Here is a 22204-nt window from a genome sequence, read left to right on the forward strand (position 1 = left end):
TCAGTGCTTCCGCATTTCCCAACTATCCAGATTTTGGCTTCCTTCTATATCCCCAAAAATCCTTAGTTCCATGTTTATTTGCTTGCATTGGGGAATGCTAAGAAGCCTCTCTGATGAAAGTCAAGTACAACTGAACAGTTAAAAGACTAGTTGAAACGCGCCTTAATAAACATCACAATCCTTGGTGTGTTCTGGAATTTTCAAGTGGCTCCCTTTTATTGATTTGCAAAATATTTTTGCACACAGATACTTATTTATCATTGGTGTTGCCCTTTATTGTTCAAGACGGAACAGTCTTTAGCGAGGGATAAGATGCTTCTATGTATGGCCATGAGCAGGTGGCACATGCCATCTCCGGAATATTCTGTTTCTGGAGGTTTTCGAGACTGAAGCATGTTTAGTCTCGTGGCTTGACTCTGGGCCAGAGTAAGGTGCATTAACGTTGGACTGTGTTCACTTTTAACCCTAATTTTGAATTATGAATTGCTTTATTATATCTCAACAAATATATGTTAGTTTTCATCATTAACAGACGTACTGATTGAGATCCGGTTAGAATACCTTTCCACTTAGAAACAAATGCAATCAAACCAAAAACCCAGTGAAATGGTTTCCAAACTCCGCACATGAGATCTAAGCTGTTCTGCAACTTTAAAGGGTAAGAACTTAGATTTAGTTCTTTCCTATATCATGAGGTGAGTATAGTTGAACAGATGGGGAACTGGTAGAGGAAACTGAATACAGTTCAAAAAAGAAAAAGAAAAGCGACGACAAAGAATTGGAAAAAATACAAAGCATCTTAAATGCATGTCAAGAGACATTCTTGAAAGTGAATATTATACAGAGATTGTTTAAAAGGCAGATGTTTTAGACACAGCACTCAGTAACTGTTTGCTAACTAACGGATGTACAAACGAAAATGAAATGGATGTACAAATCACCTGCTACACCAGGTGAGTAGGTGCCCCTTCATTTCCGGGCCAGTTTCATGTCAGTTAACCTTAAATGATTTTTTGAAATAAGACCACCAAGTACAATAGTCTGTGATTCACTTTGTAATGTGAAAAATATTTTCACTGAAATGATCAATGAACTTGTTGAACTGAAGAAGCTGGTTATTTTCAGGGAACAAAGCCTACCAAATCGTTTACAGAACGTAGGAAGAAATGATATGGTTAAAAAAAATACTGCATGAAGTAGACACTCTAGTTCACTCAGCAGCCATCAAGAAGTCTGTCCCCTGCCTATTTTAGAGCAGCTTGTATCAATACAGCACGTAAACTGTCACAAATGGCAGAGTGAATACTTCAATTACCTTTAGCAAAATTTCTCTAAGTTCTCAAACACAACTATTTAAGCCTGGAAACTACACATATTGATCAAAACATGAGGGTAAGTACTTAAACTCTATTGCACTCTGTGCCATAAAAGTAATCATGCTGAGCATTCATTCAAGACGCCTTCCTCAGTCTTCCTCAAGATCTAGACCCTTAGTGGTGTATTGGTTTGGAAACGGAAGCAGGAAAGAAAACAAGGGTTCACCTTTGAGAGGTAGCAAGGCAACTGTACACCCAGTCACTCAATTCTTCCTACTTAGCATGTAGAGCTCGTCCACAGGACCAGTGAAAGAGCAGAATGTGACGACCTTTAGTTCACTTTATTGAATCAAAAAGTTAACGAATCTCGGAAGTTGTCAAGAATTCTCTTTGTGAAGAGGTCCTTTGGCTTTTCCTGAGAACATCGTATAACTTTAACTGTGAGAGATCAGGCAACGGTTGTCCAACAGATGAAGACTAATCCTACATGTGCTGACAGATCAGTGACTCTTACCCTTCTTGAGTATGAAGACTCCGTCTAATGCCAAAGAATATAACAGTTGTTCAAATGACAGGAGTCGTGCTTTTAAATTTCTGTTCATTGATGGGGCACCTGGGTGGCTCAGTGGGTTAAAGCCTCTGCCTTCGGCTCAGGTCATGATCTCGGGGTCCTGGGATCGAGTCCCGCATTGGGCTCTCTGCTCAGCAGGGAGCCTGCCTCCCCTCTCTCTCTGCCTGCCTCTCTGCCCACTTGTGATCTCTGTCTGCCAAATAAATTAAATCTTTAAAAAAATTTCTGTTCATTGAGACCACACAATGACATAAATTTATTATAAACTTAATAACACCTTTCAACTCATCAGTTATGAACAACAATCACAACCACTTTCATTCTAAAAAAGTAGTACATATTTACCCAAGATATATTAATTCACTCTACAGATAAAGCTTGGTTGCAAATGGTTTGAGGACTTTTGCAATAACTCCATGGTCCCCAAGGATCTGTGACCCATCAGGACAGACTGCCATATGATTATCCCATCAACTGTGGGGCTGAAGTTACAGCTGCTGGGTGACAGGAGTGTGTTAGCAACCCTGCTTGTCAAGGTTTTCTATCTGGCCGCCCTCTATGCCCATTACTAGGGAAGGTGACAAAGTTTTGCTTTTAATAGGAAAGTTTCCTCTGGCGGAGAAAGTGGATTTGGTTGGCCATTTCCCCCAACATTCCCCATGTCTGTCTCCTGGGAAGGACATAAAGACTTCTCCACTCTCTCGGTCCTCCTCTAGTCAGCCACCTTAAGAGGAGTGCGTTCAGCACATGGAGAAGGAAGGCTTCTTCTCAATCAGGTCCCCCTTCAATAGCACCAAATTCAAAGAAAAAGAGAAAACAGCACAGGTCCGTATTATTTGTTCCAAAACAAGAAATCTAGCCATCTCTGGAGTGTGCGCATGGAGTTCGCATCTGCACCCACATGAAGGAGTGTTGCTATGGCAACATGACCAGTGTTCATCATCCGGCCATCTGGGTGCCCTCTCAGGAAAAGGAGGATTTGTCCCACAAAAAAATCTAGGACCTGGTATCTTTGTTACCATCTTCCTGGATGGGACCTCGAGGGATAGAAACAAAGGGATCTTAGTGTGCTCGCTCCTTTACTATCAGCACAGTTTCCTGCTGCGTTTATCTGCAGCAACAGCACATGTGGGTACAGCAGCAGTCAACTTGGCCTTTTGCAGAATTTAAATGATTTCACCTGCTCCCCAGGCTGCATCGCTTTTCCTAGGATTATTTCATAAACAAGCGTAATTTTCCTGGTGGGACGAAGATCGAGCAAGCAGTTTTGTCATGGTAACAGCAGCTCTGGATTAGGAATAACGCCTGGGAATTCCCGCCAGGAGCTGGATGCACAGGGTTCTGGACATTGTACCCATCGTCGCCTCCACAGCAGGGAACGCTTTCACAAAGAGCTAGTATTTTCTCATTTATTCACAGCAGGGAAGCACAGCAATTTGGATTGCAAAACTCATTTTGCCGAAAACACAAGAAAGGGCCAAATGGCACAGGAACAAAACGCTTGGAAAAGCTGACCATCTTTCTCTCTCACACAGAGCGTGAACATTTCAAAGACAGTATTAGAGGGCCATTCTCTCGGCAAATGCTCGAAAAAAGAAAAAGAAAAAAGCAAACTCACTCCCCTATTCTATGAGAGAGAGAACCAGAATGAAAATAATCGAAGGAGGCAATGTCACAATGCCCACAGAAGAGAGCTACCAGTATTAACAGAACAGAATAAGCCTGCGTGGCTTATTCCTCTTGTTTTATATTTTAATTAATTTTGTTTGTAATGCCACCGGGGCTTGGGCTAGACAGAAGGAGGCAAACACTCCTCTGCATCCCACAGGGCTGGGGCTGGACGGGGCGGACCATCGCTCTTAAAGGCAAGGGTCAGTTGTTGAGAAGGAGAAAGGGAGGAGTCCGTGAGTCCCCGATTATGTAACGAATGAACGGCTAGTTGAAATGACCCTGAATGTCACTAGGTAAAGCCTGGAGTTCTCCCCCAGTACCATCATCCATACAGCCTTGCCTGGAAGGTTTGCTGGAATCTCAGCAGTAGGGGCACCAGGTCAAGTGCGAATGGAAGGGGTATGACTCTGCACCTGGCCATGAATGGGACTAGGCCTGTAGGTGGAGAGGCCAGTGCAGGGGAGGTCAAAAGCAGGGTGTCTATGGGCCAGCACTGCTGTCCGTGGTCTGGGACACCTCTGGAGAAGGGGTTCTTAGGAGCAGCAGTCTCTAGAAAGAGCAAGTACCAGTCATCAAGAGAGTGCAGCATCTAGCTTTCAGACAGCGGATGAGTGAAGGGATAAGCGCCAGGATCCTATTTTCAGGAGAAACAGGGGACGAAATTAAGCAGGGGACAGGGCCCCAGTCAAACAAGCTAGGGTTCGAGACCAGATTAAGAACTACAGTAGAGGGGCGCCTGGGTGGCTCCGTGGGTTGAAGCCTCTGCCTTCGGCTCAGGTCATGATCCCAGGGTGCTGGGATCGAGCCCCGCATCAGGCTCTCCGCTCAGCGGGGAGCCTGCTTCCTCCTCTCTCTCTGCCTGCCTCTGCCTACTTGTGATCTCTGTCTGTCAAATGAATAAATAAAATCTTAAAAAAAAGAACTAGAACAGAAGCTGGGGAGTGAGCAAGTCGAATAAATCGAATATGTGCGTGTGTTTGTGTTCATCAGATGTCAATAAAGTTTTTTTTTTTAAGGAATACCATTTCATGTTGGGACTTCAAATAAAGGCGATAAAAGTTAAAAAAAAAAAAAAGAAGAAGAAATGAAACGAAACTAGGGATTGATGAGGGAGTGGGAAGACGGAGGCCCCAGGGTGGGGCAGCCTGAGTCACACATTGGGGCCAGTCCAACAAGTAAACAGAGCCCAGTCTCCAGTGGGACCAGGAACCCCTCACAGGCATCAGAGTCCGCGGGCAGACAGGCACATCTGAGCTCACAAATGTAAACCTTTGCGACTTCCTCTGAGCACAGCCTGGAAGGCGAGGACTGACCAGCTTGTCCTAGTTTGCCTGAGACGTTCTCAGATCCAGCTCTGAAAGTCTCACTTCCCAGGAATCCCCCCAGCTCTGGGCAAATGGGGACAGCTGGTCACCCTACAAGTCACCACCTGAGTCCAGGGTGCAGGGTTCTGTAGATCTCACCGCGCACGAGGGACGGGTCATCGAACACCCAGACGGATGGGTGAGGTTGAGCACACGGAGTGTGTGTCACAGTAACGCGGCGTGTTTCCTCTCACACTTCCGATGGATGTGCTTCAAGCTTTAGCTTGTATTTAGATGAAGTAGTTAAGATCCTGACAAAGGTATAATGGCCCAATTGTTTTAAGAAGGTTGGTGGGAGGGACTGGTAGAGGAGGAAGGTCCTGTGTCTCCAGGGTTCCTCACTCGAGATGCTGCTCTTTGGGGAGGTACCCTGAAAACCTGCCTCAAGGCTGTAATCTCATTCCACAAAACATAGGTCACTTGGATTCCTAGTTCAGTTAAAGCCACACGACACTCTGGAACATTCTCCCCTCAGTATCTGTATGGGTTAAATGAGAGTCTAGTGACCAAGAAGATTTTATGCAGAATTCCCTTTAGTGAAAGGAATTTACCATTTAATCACCAGCTTGGAAAAGGAGCTCGCTCTGGATTCAAAAGTCCATCAGTACTGGTTTTTTTTTTTTTTCAAGAATTTTTTTTTTAATTTCTTTTCAGCATAACAGTGTTCATTGTTTTTGCACCACACCCAGTGCTCCATGCAACAAGTGCCCTCCCTATTACCCACCTGGTTCCTCAAGCTCCCACCCCCCCGCCCCTCCTACACCCTCAGGTTGTTTTTCAGAGTCCATGGTCTCTCATCATCAGTACTGTTTTTATGGCTTTTTAAATGTAGTACTATTTCTCTTTTCATGCAGCATTTTTCTTGAAGCAACATTTTCCACTTCAATGCAATATTGTATCTTTTTTTTAAGTTAAGGTGTAGGAAATAAATAAACAACTCATTTAAATATAGGCCATTTGTAGAACTCAGGATATTTGTGAAAACGTATTTAAGTACAGAACTACTAACTCTCTTGGGGCGCCTGGGTGGCTCAGTGGGTTAAAGCCTCTGCCTTCGGCTCGGGTCATGACCCCAGGGTCCTGGGATGGAGCCCTGAATTGGGCTCAGCAGGGAGCCTGCTTCCTCCTCTCTCTCTCCCTGCCTCTCTGCCTACTTGTGATCTCTGTCTGAAAATAAATAAATTAAAAATCTTAAAAAAAAAAAAGAACTACTAACTATAGCTATATGAAGTGTCCTGTCATTTTAAAAAAGGTTTTATTTATTTATTTATGAGAGAGAGAGAGAGAGAGAGAGAGAGCACGTGCATGAGTAGGGGTAGAGTCAGAGGGAGGGGAAGAGACAGAATCCCAAGCAGACTTGGCGCTGAGTGCAAAGCCTGGCATGGGGCTCGATATGAAAACCCTGAGCTGAAATCAAGACTCGGACATTTAACCAACTGAGCCACCCAGGTGCCCCACGTCCTGTCATTTTTATGCATTCAAGAATATTCTAAATGAAAGCTAATGTGGTAGCATGTATAAGACAGTAACAATTTTTACATGTCATTTTTGAGGATCATGGCTTTGTTGGGTGGATTGGCACTGTTTATTCTGTATGATGTCAAAGAATGAAGATTTAATCCTCTTAAGGGAAAGCACTGTATAAGTTTCCAGTGACTTTCTGTCCAATATCCTTCACTAGTTTCTAGACTCACACCTTTCTGGCTCTTGACACGGGAACTGGACTGGAGCCCCCCTGGGGCACTGCCTGGGATTAAGTTACTTTTTCTGGATCTTTTGAAATGAATTCAGTGAAGACAGTGTTCCATCCCAAGCCTTGGATGGTAATTAAATATAGCATTCACGAAGACAGTATAATAACTGGACTGAAAACCATACCCCAGATGGGCTTCATGACAGCCAGAATCATGGTGTGGTTCCTTCTCTGGAAGAACAAAAATTGTGTTTATAAAATCCCCCCCTGAAAGGAAATGTCATAAGCAGACATTCCCAAAGCTGGAAAGTCCCTCTCTGTAGACATATTGGTGTCTGCATGACAACTCATTGCAATACAATAAAGATGGCAATGATTAGGAGTTGGACGTCTCTCTGGTAAGTGAGGCAATCTAAAACTTAGCCTAATACTCCCTAATGAAGTTTTAATCTTTTTTCTATTTCTTATATATTTATCTAACAGTGGGATCATCAGTGATGACCCTTTGGGATCAGAAAGCACAAATGATGTTCCCTAAAGGTGCCACCAAGGAAACCACCCATGGGTGTGTTTATGCATTACTGGCTACCAATATAACACCCAGTACTTATATTTTAATAAGTTGTAGACTAACTATGAACAAAACTATATAGGCATGTCATTAAAATAGGGAAATTATGGTCAAGCCTTATAGGTTTGTTGGACCAACAGAGGAAAACAGTATCACTAACAAATATGGACACACTCAGTTCTATGCTGCTGGAGGCTCCTTGTTAACTAGAGCTGCAACATATTCTCTTCCGTGGACATTTCCCACACGAAGAAAAGAAGTGGAAGAGTGGGGGGGGGGGGGAGGGATCGACATAGGAAAGGGCTTTTAAAATCCTTTTAAAAAAATGAAAGCAAAACCACAGTTTACTACCTATGGAGTTGTATAACCTGGGTCCGTAAGCGACAAAAGCTATTTAACCCGTATATTGGTTAAATAATGCTGCATAACAGCCATCCAGCTTAGTGACATAAAGTAACAAGCACTCATTTCACTCATATGTTTATGGGTTGGCTGAGAGATGGCTGATGTAGGTTTGGGGAAGTTTTGCTAAACAAGCTCTACTCCAGATGACTCTCAGCCTCCTCTGGGGCCGGAAACAAGCCTGGGAATACTCTTCTCATGGTGATGGCTAAAGTGCAGAGACCAAGCCCAACCACACAGAACATTTTAAGATTCTACTGCAGCAGGTCTGGTGGTAACCTACCAACAGCCAAAGCAACTCACATGGTCAAGCTCAAAGTCAAAGGGGAGGACATACCTTCTACCCACCATGGGATCAAAGCAAGTTACGCTGGCATGCCTGATATCAAAGGAACCCCAAAGCATTTTCATCCAATGGAAATGAGGGGGAGGACATGAATATTTCAAACAATATCCTAAACTACCCCCTTCCTCGGTCACCTCAACAACTAAAAATGTGTTGAATCACTAAACCCTACCCTGGCAATTGAAAACAATGCCGTTAGGATCAGCTATATTAGTTAGCTTTGGCCACAAAAACAAACACTCTCCAGTCTCTGAAACACACTGAGACACATTTAGCAGACTGTGGTTTACTGAGAAAACAGTTATTTCTTGGCCACGTTCCACGTGGCCGCTCTAGGTCAGCTTCTGCAGCTCTGTTCCAAGTCGTGGCTCTTCTCATTCTGAGACCCATGCTGAAGCAACACCACCAATTTAGGGTATGCTATTCTTGTGGGAGATGGAAAGGGCACGAGAGCGGTCAGAAACGCATGACGCCTTTACAGCTTCTGCTCTGAGCTGGTACCTCAGGCCAGCAAGTCAGATGGCTGAGCCTGACCCAGTGGGGAAAATCTACCTGCCCGCAGAGGCGCACTGCTGTGAGTCCCACGGCCACGAGAGGGGGTGTGGGATCCTCCTACAAAGAGGGTTGAAGATCTGGGAGCAAGAACGCCTCTGTCACACACCATTTCATGATGAGGCAAGGTTCCTGAGCAACAACCCCAGCTCTCCACTGCTTACCAGAGATCTAGTCTACTACAGCCAAAAGCCCGAGCACTCTTAAATACTTGCCCACTTTCTCATCTACTTTGAGAAATACACATTCAGTTTAGAGGGCAGTGGCCATCTCCTCAGACCAGCATCATCAAGCAATGTATTGTTCAATCGTATACACGGCGCTGGGTGAGCGTGGAAGGTCGGACAACATGCTCCCTGGGTCAGAGGACGCCTGTGGATGCTCTGGAGGCCTCGGGGCACACTGCTGTGCGACAGGTGTGCCCGGGCTGTAAGGACGGTTGACCTGCTAATAGTTTGCTTTTATTTTCTCAAGTGTGCCTTAAACATTGCAAAGGCGCCCGTGCACCTATCTAAGCTAAGTGTCCTTCTGCATTGGGTCACTGTCTAGTGTTTGACACTCAGCCCATCCTTTGATTTTTTCCAGTTTCTATACACTTTGATTCTTTCCATTTTTCTGTATTTCTTCAACTTCCTCTAAGTTCCACCCACCTGCCTCATTTGCACTGATTTTCCGTTTTTGGACTTTTCTCATCGGGGAATAATAGTTACACTCTTGGTATATTCAGAGAGCCTGACGTTCTCATCACCTGTGTTTCTAGCTTCTAGCTGTGGCTTCAACAAAGTCAGAAGCGAGCTGGGAATTTTGGCAAATGGAAGCCTAGGGACCAGTGGGACAAAGAGCCAGAGTTTATTCGCCCATGAAACGAATAACATCCATGTGAAATATAACGGAGATTCTTTGCTGGGCGGCAACCCTCAGAATGTTCATTCTGGGCGGCACACCCGGTTGAATGTTGCGATGAACTCCATCATACCTATTTCTTCCCGTATCCTCCTTCCATCCGCAAAGTCAGTGTAGCCCTAGATTGTGGTGAGTTTAGGTTCTCTTCTGTAATATACAGCATCATTTTAAGCTAGGGCTTTCGATCCCCCCTAAAATAGATGAGGATCTCTGGTACCAGGGATGGAACAGGCTGGGGTTGGGAGGTGGCTCTAAGGAAGACAGCATCACTGCCAGGCCTCCCATGTGCATCAAGCAGATCCTTTCCACTTCCTTCTAGCCTCACGGCAATCTGTGATGTGGTGATCAACATGTAGGATGAGGTGGGATTTGGACCGGTCTGGGAGGATGTGGTAACTTACATGATAATAACTTCTCTCAAAAGTCATGATTTATTGAAAAGAGGTTCTATGACAAGTGAAGGCAGAGCACTGGATAATTAGCCTTGAGCATGGGAGCCCTTGAGGTTATATCCAGAGAGCGGGGGTACCAGCTAAGGCAGCAAAGGATGCAGAAGGGTTGAAGTGACTATATAGACACAAGGTTTCAAGACGACCCTAACACTGTTGTGGTCAATTAGTTGGTTGAGTCACCAAAAGTGAGTAATTGATAGTGGTATGCAGAAGTCACGATAGGACTGACTTTTGCATTGGGGTACAATGCCTGCACTATTGGTCAGTACTTCTGAGTATTGTAAAGAGGTAATTTGCACATTATTATTCTTTGTGGGAACACTGGGATCCCTGAAATAGAAAATCATGGTTTAGCCTATAATTTGACTGACTTCTGCTATTAGCAAGGGGTTTTATTTTTTTTAATTTTTTTTAAGATTTTATTTATTTATTTGACAGACAGAGATCTCATGTAGGCAGAGAGGCAGGCAGAGAGAGAGGAGGAAGCAGGCTCCCTGCGGAGCAGAGAGCTGATGTGGGGCTCGATCCCAGGACCCCGGGATCATGACCTGAGCTGAAGGCAGAGGCTTTAACCCACTGAGCCAACCAGGCGCCCCTAGCAAGGGGTTTTAAACTGAAATGTTAATTCCTTCTCTTTTTGAAGACAATACGTTGCTTTTCTACTTATGTTCTACAGTTTAAAAAGTTGAAGATGGATAGGTCCAAAACTCAAAGCACCCTTTGAGAAGTAGGTGATTCTAAGAGTAAGACCCTACAAGATAAGCCTGGAAAATATCATCGTGCTAAGAAGCAAAGAAGCATTCTGGAACTCGTAGGGGTGTGGCAGAGGGACCCCAGAATCATCAAAGAGGAGACTTGTTGGTCCAAAGATGGGGCGATTTGAACACCAATAAGGATAATGACAAAACCTGTGGAAGAGCGAATTATAGGGTCAAATCCAGGCATTCAGAAGGAGGCTCCAAACCCCCACAACACACAAGTCAGACTGCTGTTGGAGAACGCAGGGAACCAACTCGTTATTTTGAAAAGAAAGAGAATTACACAGGTATCCTGCCTTTCCTGTAAGAACTGTATCTCAGAGTCACCAAACAAATGATGGGAAAAGTTATCCTTTAAGTAAGTATTCCAGTAACAGATGAAGACATAATGATAAAGTGGGAATATTATCAATATTGTCATTTGCAACTTCTGATGAATTAATAAATGCAGGCAACAGTGATCCATGGTAGCTTACACCACAGAAGAAGAGACGGGAAGATGTGAGATGCTTCTTAACGGAAAGGTACTAAGTCAGTTACGAAGGAGGATTGCCCAAAGTATCACATCTAAACCTGATTTACGTCTAGATCTACCTGCCGATTGACAGGGAACACAAGAGACAGAGGGTCATTTTTAAGGATCCTAAGGATATAATTAACCCCAGTTTAGACTGCAGAAAAGTCTACAGAAAAAAAGCCAAAAAGAAACCCTAGCATTCTTTACCCCCAAGGTTGCAAGGAAAAGAAAACCTACGGACTAAAGACCGAAGAGGGTTATCAGCCCATCACAGTATGGAATCATCAGGCATAGTGGCGGTTCGGGTGCTGAACTACCGAGAGAAACTCATGTCTGACTTGAAACTCGACTTTCAAATGGGGATCATTTAACTGCTTAAAACCAGAGTTAACACGTCTTGGAGGCCACAGGATCCACGGTTCATGATCTTTCATGAGCACAACCATGTTGAGCCTTGAACTGCTTCCCTGCTGAAATGTCTCTAGAGTGCTCCTGAATTAGAAGTGGGTCTGGGGGTGTACGGGAGCAGTGTTGAACCAGACAGCCGGGGACATAAGAGCAGCTGCTTCTGGGAATCTCAGCAGGACTCACGACAACACACTGCATGCCTAGTTAAGTGGTGTTTAATTGCCTTCCTAAGCCACGAGCACACACTGGTTTTTTCTCTATTTTTAAAACCTTGATGTCGATCTGACATATGCTTAGCTCTGGGACTCTGCATGTAATGTCTTCAGGATACTGCTGAACAAAGAGCAAAGATATGTATTTGACCATTAAACTGAGTGCAGGTTATCATACATTTGATCCAGCTGTGAAGACCAAGGTTAATGTGATGAGAGCAAGGGCAGAAGGCAGCAGGATATTCTTTCCCTAAGAGGAATCCACAGCCCAAATATGCTCAAAGAACAAGGATCGACTCTTCATGGTTAAAACAGATCACGTTTTACCTTTACTGCACTGTGTATGTATGATCTATAAACCCCAAGGTATATCCTTATAATCCAATGTCAACTGATCAGTTGAAACCTCTGTAAATACAGAGGTTACCATTTGATATTGAATATAAGAGTGAAGGAAAAAGGTAGAAATCCAAATCTCTCTGGCCAAGTTTTGGGAGGTTGGGGATGTGACAAGAAAACTAACAAAGCTTATTTTTTTTTTTATCAGAATGTTCTATCAAAACCAGCCGAGTGGTACAAAAAAACCTGTTGTTAGCAACCCAACATTCTTCAAGGTTTTCGTCAAAGATTCGTATCTTCCAAAAATTGTTCTCTGATATTCATTTTATAATAATCCTTCTGTTACTTCGTCTTTGCAGTAAAGCATTGCCATATATTTTTATATATTATTCTCTGATTATGCAGGTGTGGCCTCAGATAGATCTCTATGTCTTCAAAGGCATAGCAAATCTTCCTAAGAGCAAAGAATGAACTTGAGCTCCTCATTTCTCTTAGTGTAGTAGTACAGAAACATCAAAAAAGCCTTTGCTGGCAAAAAGAAGAAGAAAAAAAATGGAGGAAGAAAATGAGGGGCGGGGGGAGGTAGGCCGGCAGCACGTGTAAGTCTGAAGGCTGAATATTACATCATTGCTCACGCTTTCATTCAAACAAATAGTATTTCCAAGATTACATTTATAGACAAAGCTTTAGACTATCCTGAATGTCAAGAAAAGATGTATAGTTTGTGCAAACTAAGATGAACGAATGACTTCACAGTATGGGGACACAGTAAGTGTAATTATTCAAGGAACGTGGTGCAACTATTGAAACACGGACCAAGGGAGCAGCTGGTCTTCACTCTGGTGCCATCACAATTTCACAATCATGTCTTCTTTAATGCACCCTGTGATTCTTCCCAAAGTTTTTTCTTTTCTCCCTTTTTAAAGCCAAACTAAAAATGACTTAATCAGCTCTTTGATAATATGTACATGAGAGACAAATCAATTCATCCACTTTAATAATGCTTCTTACTAGTAATAAGTAAGATTACCTCTGAGTAATTTGGTGAGAGATATTTCCCATTGCACTTGGCAATGCTCCTCAGGATTTTTAATGCTTTATCTCCTTTCTTCCGTGTAATCAGCCATCGGGGAGACTCAGGAACCACCCTGGCAAGAAGAGAACTTTTTTGAGTTTTATCTAGTAATTTCAACACCTAAAAGTTAATGGCTTGAATTTCTCTATGAAAATGGATCTTGTGATTAGGTACAAGTTTAGGAGATTCTGAAAGTTTAGAATAGGCTCCCTGCAATATAAATTATCTCAAAAATTTTATAATGGAAGGGAAAAATGCTCACTTGATAACTGAATCATTGGTCATAATGAAACTAATCAATATTGCATTGCTCTTATAAAACCAGGTGGTCCTAGAACACAGTGTCCTTGGTTATACATTATGAAAAGAGCTGGGATTTAATGAGCATTTAGGAAGATATGAAGACCCAATTCATGTAAACTGATTGCTCCATATATTAAATTAAATTAGAGGAATGATCAAAATACACTCACTACAATAAGAGTCAAATGCATATAACCTGTAGTTTTCTGATAACTTAATTTCCTCATGCTCTTAACATTTTATATTCCTCAGGAGATTCCCAAGTCATATTAATTTGCTTAATAGAACACACAGAGAAGCAAATCAATTTCATTGCATTTAATTTGCATGTTGAAATATTGGCAGATATGCTATGTTGCCTTATAGTGTTCAAGAAGATATTACAAAATAACAAAACACAATTAATACTTTATTTAGATTTTCTGCTTGGATACTTTGTTAATTTATTTTAATAAAAACTATGAGTCAAATAATAATCTCTGTAAATTCAATTCTCTAGAAATACTCAAAGCCCATAGTCACTCTGGAGATGTTAGGAAATCTTAGTTGCTTTCATTTTCATGGTGGTTTAGACGTGCAGATTCTACAATTCTTTGGAATAAGAATAAATTCAATAATGACCAAAACCACTTTACCAGTAATAAAGGAGGAAGAGAAAGCTGGGCAGCGTTATGGCTAGCTGGATCCCTTGCCAATTTGGGATAAAGTAGGCAATTCCAGGGAGAATTATGATTCCAAGGGTGAAGAACATTTGGACCACTATTCCCACAATTCTCCTTTGCTTTGAACCTACTATTTCTGTTACTGAAGGAAAACAAACACAGAGATTAGGGAAGCTGAAGATCAGCTCCAAAATAAACAAACAGAGACATTACATCTGTCACATCCATTGGTATTGCTAGGATGCTACCAAACTCTTAAAGGTACCAAGGCTTCCACACGTGCTGGCACTATGCTTTCTGCTCACTCTCTCCTCTGCCAGTTATTGGCAAGCGTGTGCCACGCTCATCCCACACACCCAGGCCAGCACTCTTCTGGGTATACAAAGAACATATGTGTTGGTTTTAGGAAAGCTTAAGTGATGACTGTTTTATCAACACAGAACTAGAATCAACTGGCTAGCTTTCTATCACGGTAGTTCTAAAGATTTGTCTATTGTAGTCTCCTTAGGAGATTATTTGGAAGCATTTATGAGCACTGTAATCCTACAAATAATTTTTTCAAGATCACCACATAGTTTCTATTAAATGATAATTCCCCCACAGTGTTGGACTTTCCATTTATGTGATAGTTCTTTAAAAATCACATGAGGGATTTTACTACATACCTTCTCCCACCTCTATCCCCTCAAACTTATCCTTTTCTATTTGTCATTCATTCTATTCTGACCATCCTGGGATATGCTACCTTAGTGGTGCCCTAAGATCACAACTTTAAAAATTTCCTTAAAAACACTTCACATTCCAAAGTTATCCCTTCTGCCCCAGCCGACGACAGGCAACCTCCCAGCACTCTCTCTCCTTCCCCAGAGGGTCCCCAAAGTGGGCACTGCTTGGGGATGGACTGTCTAGCAGTAATGAAAGGGACTAGAAGCAATCTGGAGCAATAATCAAAAACAAGGGGGTGCCTGGGTGGCTCAGTGGGTTAAAGCCTCTGCCTTCGGCTCAGGTCATGATCCCAGGGTCCTGGGATCGAGCCCCGCATTGGGCTCTTTGCTCAGCAGGGAGCCTGCTTCCCTTCTTCTCTCTCTATCTGCCTCTCTGCCTACTTGTGATCTCTGTCTGTCAAATAAATAATAAATAAAATCTTTTAAAAAACAATCAAAAACAAGCTTTCGCATCTCTCTACTCACAAATCCGCCGTGACCCTCAGAGTAGGTAGCTGGTCCTGAACCTCACTAGAGACAGAACCAAAGTAGCAGCCAGGACTTTTCTCAGCAAAATGAGCAAAGAGCAATGGAAAGTTTTTCTTTCTTTCATACCCTGAAGGTCAAACTTTCTAGTTACGTTTTTAGGTCAGATCTCCTTCACGGTAAAAAGTTCTCCACTTGAGCAAAAGGAGTTGAATTAAGAAATAGTATTTGAGAACACAGGAATGTCATCTCAAACCCTATCACAGAAATACACAGAAAATACATATTAAAAGTGTTTTAAGAACCGCTGAAATTTTTATAAAAATTGAACTCTGATAAAGCAAAGCAGTAAGGTGTTAGTGGTATGGCCATGCTAGAAAGTGGCTGGTTCACCCAAGTACTTTGTGATATTCCATATTTGGCAAGGTGGTGTTTAGTTTCCCAAGAGTCAGACTCTCACCCCCACACCTTCTTATTTGCAGAGATCATTACTGCGGCAGCCGCCAAGCCTCCACATACGAGCCCCAGGAGGGCTGACTGGCCGGCACCGCCCAGCCACCTGCCCCTGGCTGTCACAGAGACACAGAGGCGTAGCAATGTCTTACCAATCACGTAGCAGGTCATCCATGTCCCCTTTCCAAACACACCTTGTAGGAAGCGGAAGACCACAAACACGGGGAAATTGGGTGCAAACGCCACCACAACCCCGGTGACGCCGACACCGAAACAGGAGATTAGGTAAATGACTAGTCTGCCGTACCTTTTTGAGAAAGAGAGAGGAAGAAGTCACCTTCAACGTTTCCTTCGACACAATGCGAAAGACTACCATTAGAAGTGTTGTTAAAAGAGGCTTAAGTACAAAAATTTTGTTTTTAAGACTGCATTACTCCCCGGTACAGGATTGTTGAAAATTCTACGTTTTGTTTTATAGCAAAATAAAACAGGGCAAATAAGAACATGTGTGTCTGAAATGGCATGATAAAATGTAAGGCACAGAATGCAATCTTCGGGACTGCAGTTTCCAGGAAGACGCCGCTCTCCATCACGTCCCGTGCCCCCAGTGGCACAGCCTGAACACTTTATAGCATTTTGTGAGTCGGGTGGGAAGGGGAAAGGGAGAAGGCTCCAGGCCCAGGCTTCAGCTTTGGCTCAATCAACAGCCAGCCGTGCAACCTTAGGTCCACGTCTTCAACAATCCAAGACTCAGATTTTGTTTGTTTGCTTGTGGGTTGCCCACCCCCCCAGAGTGAGGGTGTAGAGGCTCAAATGAGATGCTGATGTCTAGCTCCTTACAAACTATGAACTTCATGAACAATGTGAGCTCTTCTTAAGTTCGGCATTTTATCCTCACTACTTACATAACTATGGTTAGAAGCATAGACAAGGGGCACACATCATTATGGGCCATATTCTGGGATTCTGATATTAAGTGGCTCCGTATAGTCGTGCCAAATTCTTGGCTGGTGGAAGTCTGTTATCCATGACCTTTCAGAGATTTGAAAAAAAACATTTTCCCATAGAAATTCTCACCAAATTCACATATGCAGCATCTTGCTTTGGTCAGTGGAGTGGAGACAGAAGCAGTCCTGGTTTACTAGGTTTTGAAATTCACTGTCTGTCCTTCCTACACTGTCTTCTCTTAGCTACGTGGTCTATTAAATTGTTTCTTGTCCTCTCCTTCAATGACATGAAGAAGAGAAGGAGCCGACGGATGGTTGGCCTGCAGTGAGGCAAACTCATTCATGGGACTGTCCTCCTCTCCAAAGCGCTGAGTCATCTCTGAGGACAGCCACTCAGTCCCCTGCTGGGACACAGATGGGAAAAGCCCTCCCTCCTTTAGTTGAGTTACTTTTGGAGAATATGTTTGTTGATTGTGAGAGAGAAACAGGAGAAAGAAGAGAGAGAGAGAAGGAGAGAAGGGGAGAGAAGGAGAAAGTCACATGCAGAAGACGGTGTCAGGGGGCTGCGAGAGAAAACTGAGAGATGAAGGAGCAGAAAAAGAAACCAAGGGTTCTACCCACTCTGAAGTCCTGATCTGGTTACACGCAGACCATCTATTGGCTAAAGCACTTTGGGGCATTTTTATTGTCTCCAATGAGCTAATTAATAGCAGTGGGCAGTTCTCCAAGACATACCCTTAGCACTGTGTCCCGCGAGCATGGTCACAAGGACCCACCTGGGCTGGGCTAGCCTGACCAGAGCGACAATTAGCCAGAGATGGCCAATAGCCAAAGCTTCCTACACCTGTCCTAAGGGACATAGAAGGAATAATTAAATTACTGCACATATTTTCATAGAATTGGGATAAATGAATAGAATGAATATAATAACCAACATCAATAATGTTTCAAACAAAAAAATAATGTTTCAAATAGGAATATTTGAATAAAAAGCATGACTATCCTCAGTATACATACTTAACTTGTCTGCCATTCACCGGTATATTTATGAATATTAAATGATAGATAAAACTCTTTTAATAGTCTTTGGAAAAACTCCTTTTGCAGGGTTTTTAACTTGCAGAATAAAATACAAGGATTTCTTTTAAAAAACATGAAATGAAACACATTTGGAAGGGGCAGACTCTGGCTAAATTTATCAGGCCACAACCAGTGAGTTACGGAAGCACACAGAATCGACTCTCCAGTGTTTGGCCAGCCAGCATCTGCCCCACGATGAAGGGACCGCCTTTCTGGTGTAGGTTTCCATTCCGATGCCCGTAGACCCACCGGGAGCAGCCCCATTCATTTGTGCAGTTCAAGGAGTAAGGAGATGGAGTTGAACAAGGAGAGAATTAGTCCAACCAAATAAGCATGAATGTCACAAGTAGTAAAATTAAGACTTTTTCCAAGTTTAGCAGAAATTGTTTTCTAATGGTTAACATCAAGCGTTTCCACCTCCACACGTGTGCATCATGTTCTGGTGCTGTCAATGGTTCTCACACCTGTGCCTACCTGTCTGCAGCATAGCCCAAGGTGAAGGCTCCAGCCAAGAAGCCCAGGTTTAGGACAGCTTGTGTGAGGTCCAGCATCCAAGCATTGGCACACACGAGGTCAAACTGGGAAAACAAAGCAAATACACAGGAGATATGTGACCCTGCTTATCCTCAAGACACCTGATCTTCTGTCCCAGTCAACAATCGTTAAACATTTGCCCAAACACTCCTTAAAACTTTTAAATGTATCACATGCATATTCTTATATTGATCTATAAATGTTTTGTCAGTTTCAATAACAACCAAAGATGTAATTTACTGTATCCAACAGTCTAAATACTGGAGCCATTGGCCACCCACCATCACCCCGTAAAAGCAAGCTATTCAATATTCTCAATCTGAAGTCAATTGCTTTTTCTCTTTGAATTCTTGTTTTTGATCCCACATACTTAAATCCTAATATTATAAGTAGAAAATGTTTTATTGCACTTTGTATGAATGCATATTGCATTAATGGTGAGGTAAATAAATACTTCTGTGTGTAAAAATTATGTATATAAATTGACATTCAATTAAAAAAATATTCCCGTGACATTGTCTCTAAATATCCGCATCATTTCTCATTGGGTTATAATTACAGTTATTAGACCACAATGGATGAAAACACAAAATATGAGGAATTTTGAAAAAGATTCATTGCATGGGAATAACATTTTGTTGGAAATGTACCTCTGTATTTCTAGAAGAATGTTAAGAAAGGCTGGGGTTTTCCAGCTAGTTCAGGCAATTTGCAGAGGGACATTGTTTATTACCAGAACCAGCTAAAGCTAAACATCAATTCTGTTCCCTTTTTTCATTTTTAAAAATTTGTGTGCCAGGAAAACTTGTTTGTGTAAGTAAATTAATGAGAATGGAGATAGTTTGGTTATTCAGTTCTTCTGGCTCTTCTCAGGTACATGCTGAGACTCACACAGCAATCTATCATCAAAATTAGTTTTACTTTTCTGTTAACTAATAGGCCATTTAAGTTCTCCTATAATTTTGCCACATGGAAGGAAAAGGAAACCACCACACTTACAAAAGTTGTTTAATCAAATCACTAAGGTAATTTACTTTCTTCATTTCTTTCTTAGTACCCAAACCAACAGTCCAAACTGTCCTGTTGTTTGGTTCCCCACAGGTTTTTAAACCTCGGGTTGGTGCATCACAGAGGGGCATAAGAGAGGTAGGATTCCTTTAGCAAAGTGGGAGAAGTTCATTAGGAAAAAGGACCTGTATCTTCCTTGTACTCAGGAAGATCCATTTTGGACCTATATGAGCTGAGGCTCTTGGGAATGGATTCCCTTCAAAGTATCCTGACGCTCCACCCTGTGACTGTCTTTGTGTACCTCCAAATGGCAAGCTCACCCCAGCTTGAAGACCATTAGTAAATACAGATTCATAAGCAAACTGTCACACTTATTTACGGAACCCAACTTCTTGTCTTGGTTCTACGGCTAATGATCGGTCACTTAACACAGCCGGAAAAAAACAGGAGCATGAGAAGCTAGTCCACCTCACAGAGTGGCTGGAAAGACTTACGGAGATTAAAAAAGTAAAAAAGATTTACATATATACATGTTAGTAGGAGCTGTGGTGATTTAAAGGAGTTTTATCATCCATTGATGTACTGCTTTCTCAGGGCACAACAATTTTATTTTAAGCAAACTTGCAGATGATTAATTATCTGAAATAATTTCCCATTTGGAATGAAATGTATAGAGAATGCAATGAGAGGACAGCCACATACCAAAGAATGAAACTGGATGGCTTTTTTACACCATATACAAAAATAAACTCAAAATGGATGAAGGACCTAAACATGAGACCTGAAACCATAAAAATTCTAGAAGAAAACACAGGCAGTAATTTCTCTGACATTGGCTGTAGCAACATTTTTGTAGATGTGTCTCCTGAGGCAAGAGAAATACAAGCAAAAATAAGATATTGGGACTTCATCAAAATAAAAAGCTTCTGCACAGCAAAGGAAACAATCAACAAAACTAAAAGGCAACTTACAGAATGGGAGAAGATATTTGCAAATGACATATCCAATAAAGGGTTAATACTCAGAATATACATAAAACTTATAAAACTCAAAACCCAAGAACAAATAATCCAATTTAAAAAATGAGCAGAAGACACGGGGGGGTGGGCACTTGGGTGCATCCGTCAGTTAAGTGTCTGACTTCAGGTGAGATCATGATCTCAGGGTCGTGGGATTGAGCCCCACATCAGGTTCCACATTCAGAGGAAAGTCTGCTTCTCTCTTTCCCTCTGCCCCTTCCCCTGAGCTCTCTCTCTCTCTCTTTCTCCCTCTCTCAGATAGATAAATCTTTTAAAAATTTTTTAAAAATTATGGGGCGCCTGGGTGACTCAGTGGGTTAAAGCCTCTGCCTTCAGCTCAGGTCATGATCCGAGGTCCTGGGATCAAGCCCCGCATTGGGCTCTCTGCTCAGCAGGGAGCCTGCTTCCCCCTCTCACTCTGCCTTCCTCTCTGCCTACTTGTGATCCCTGTCTTTCAAATAAATAAATAAAATCTTTAAAAATTTTCTTTTAAAAATTATAAAAATGAGCAGAAGACAAGAACACACATCCAAAATAAATAAATAAATAAATAAATAAGACATCCAGATGACCACAGACACATGAAAAGATGTTCAACATCACTCATCATCAGGGAAATGCAATTTAAAACCACAATGGGATATCACTTCACATCTGTCAGAAAGGCTAAAATCAAAAACACAAGAAACAAGTGTTAGCAAAGATGTAAAGGAAAAGGAACCCTCTTGGTAGGAATGCAAACTGGTGCAGCCGCTGTGGAAAGGAGTGTGGAGGTTCCTCAAAAAGTTAAAAGTAGAACTACCCTTTCATCCAGTAATTCACTACTGTGTATCTACCCAAAAAATCCAAAAACACTAAATGAAAAGGATATATAAACCCCTATGTTTATTGCAGCATTATTTATAATAGCCAAACTGTGGAAGCAGCCCAAGTCCATTGATAGGTGAATGGATAAAGAAGATGTGGTATACATTCACAATGGAATACTAGTCAGCCATAAAAAAGAATGAAATCTTGCTATTTGCAACAACATGGATGGAGCTAGAGAGCATAATCGTAAGCGAAATAAGTCAATCAGAGAAAGACAAATGCCTCATGATTTTACTCATGTATGGAATTTAAGAAACAAAACAGAGAGAGAGAGAAAGAGAGAGAGAGAGAGAGAGAGACAAACCAAGAAACAAACTCTTAACTCTAGAGAACAAACCGGTGGTTACCAGAGGGGAGATGGGTGGAGGGATGGGGGAAATAGGTGATGGGGGTCAAGGAGGGCACCTGTTAGTTTGAGTACCAGCGATGTATGGAACTGCTGAACCATTATATTGTCTACTTGACAGTAACATAACACTGTATGTGAACTACACTGGAATTAAGATACAAACTTCATAAAAACAAACACACGAAAGAATGCACTAAGAATAAAAAAAAATGCACTAAGAATAAAAGTATATCATATCTCGGAAACCAAACAGGCAATTTAACTGCCAGAGAAAACATTTTGCTTCAGAAAAGTAGCAGCCAGTGTCAAATGGAAATTCCCAAAGAACAGAATTTGCCTCCTCCCGCTGTACTTCAGATTAGCCGGGGAGGCGGAAAGCTTTTCACTGATGACATAGCGAGGCCCAGCAAAAGCTATCCTTTCAATGCATTTGTTTTGTTTTTTTTTTTTAAAGATTTTATTTTATTTATTTATTTGACAGACAGAGATCACAAGTAGGCAGAGAGGAAGACACAGAGAGAGAGGCAAGCAGACTCCCTGCCAAGCAGAGAGCCCGATGCGGGACTCGATCCCAGGACCCTGAGATCATGACCTGAGCCAAAGGCAGCAGCTTAACCCACTGAGCCACCCAGGCGCCCC

The 22204-nt window shown here is 42.3% G+C and overlaps 1 protein-coding gene across 4 annotated transcripts in view; it reads right to left on the reverse strand.

The window, feature by feature from the left end:
* SLC22A3 (solute carrier family 22 member 3) overlaps positions 1-22204 on the reverse strand; it is a 93383-nt gene that overhangs the window by 30852 nt on the left and 40327 nt on the right. For all 4 annotated transcript variants that reach the window (XM_046005471.1, XM_046005467.1, XM_046005469.1 and 1 more), the window contains exons 2-5: positions 18260-18363; positions 15911-16065; positions 14089-14257; positions 13106-13223 (exon numbers count right to left, since the gene is read on the reverse strand). In XM_046005471.1, coding sequence (XP_045861427.1) covers positions 13106-13223; positions 14089-14257; positions 15911-16065; positions 18260-18363 — 546 coding nt within the window. The remainder of the gene's footprint in view (positions 1-13105; positions 13224-14088; positions 14258-15910; positions 16066-18259; positions 18364-22204) is intronic.

The sequence above is a fragment of the Meles meles genome, chromosome 5, assembly GCF_922984935.1.
Source record: "Meles meles chromosome 5, mMelMel3.1 paternal haplotype, whole genome shotgun sequence".
In the NCBI taxonomy this organism is placed as follows: Eukaryota; Metazoa; Chordata; class Mammalia; order Carnivora; family Mustelidae; genus Meles; species Meles meles.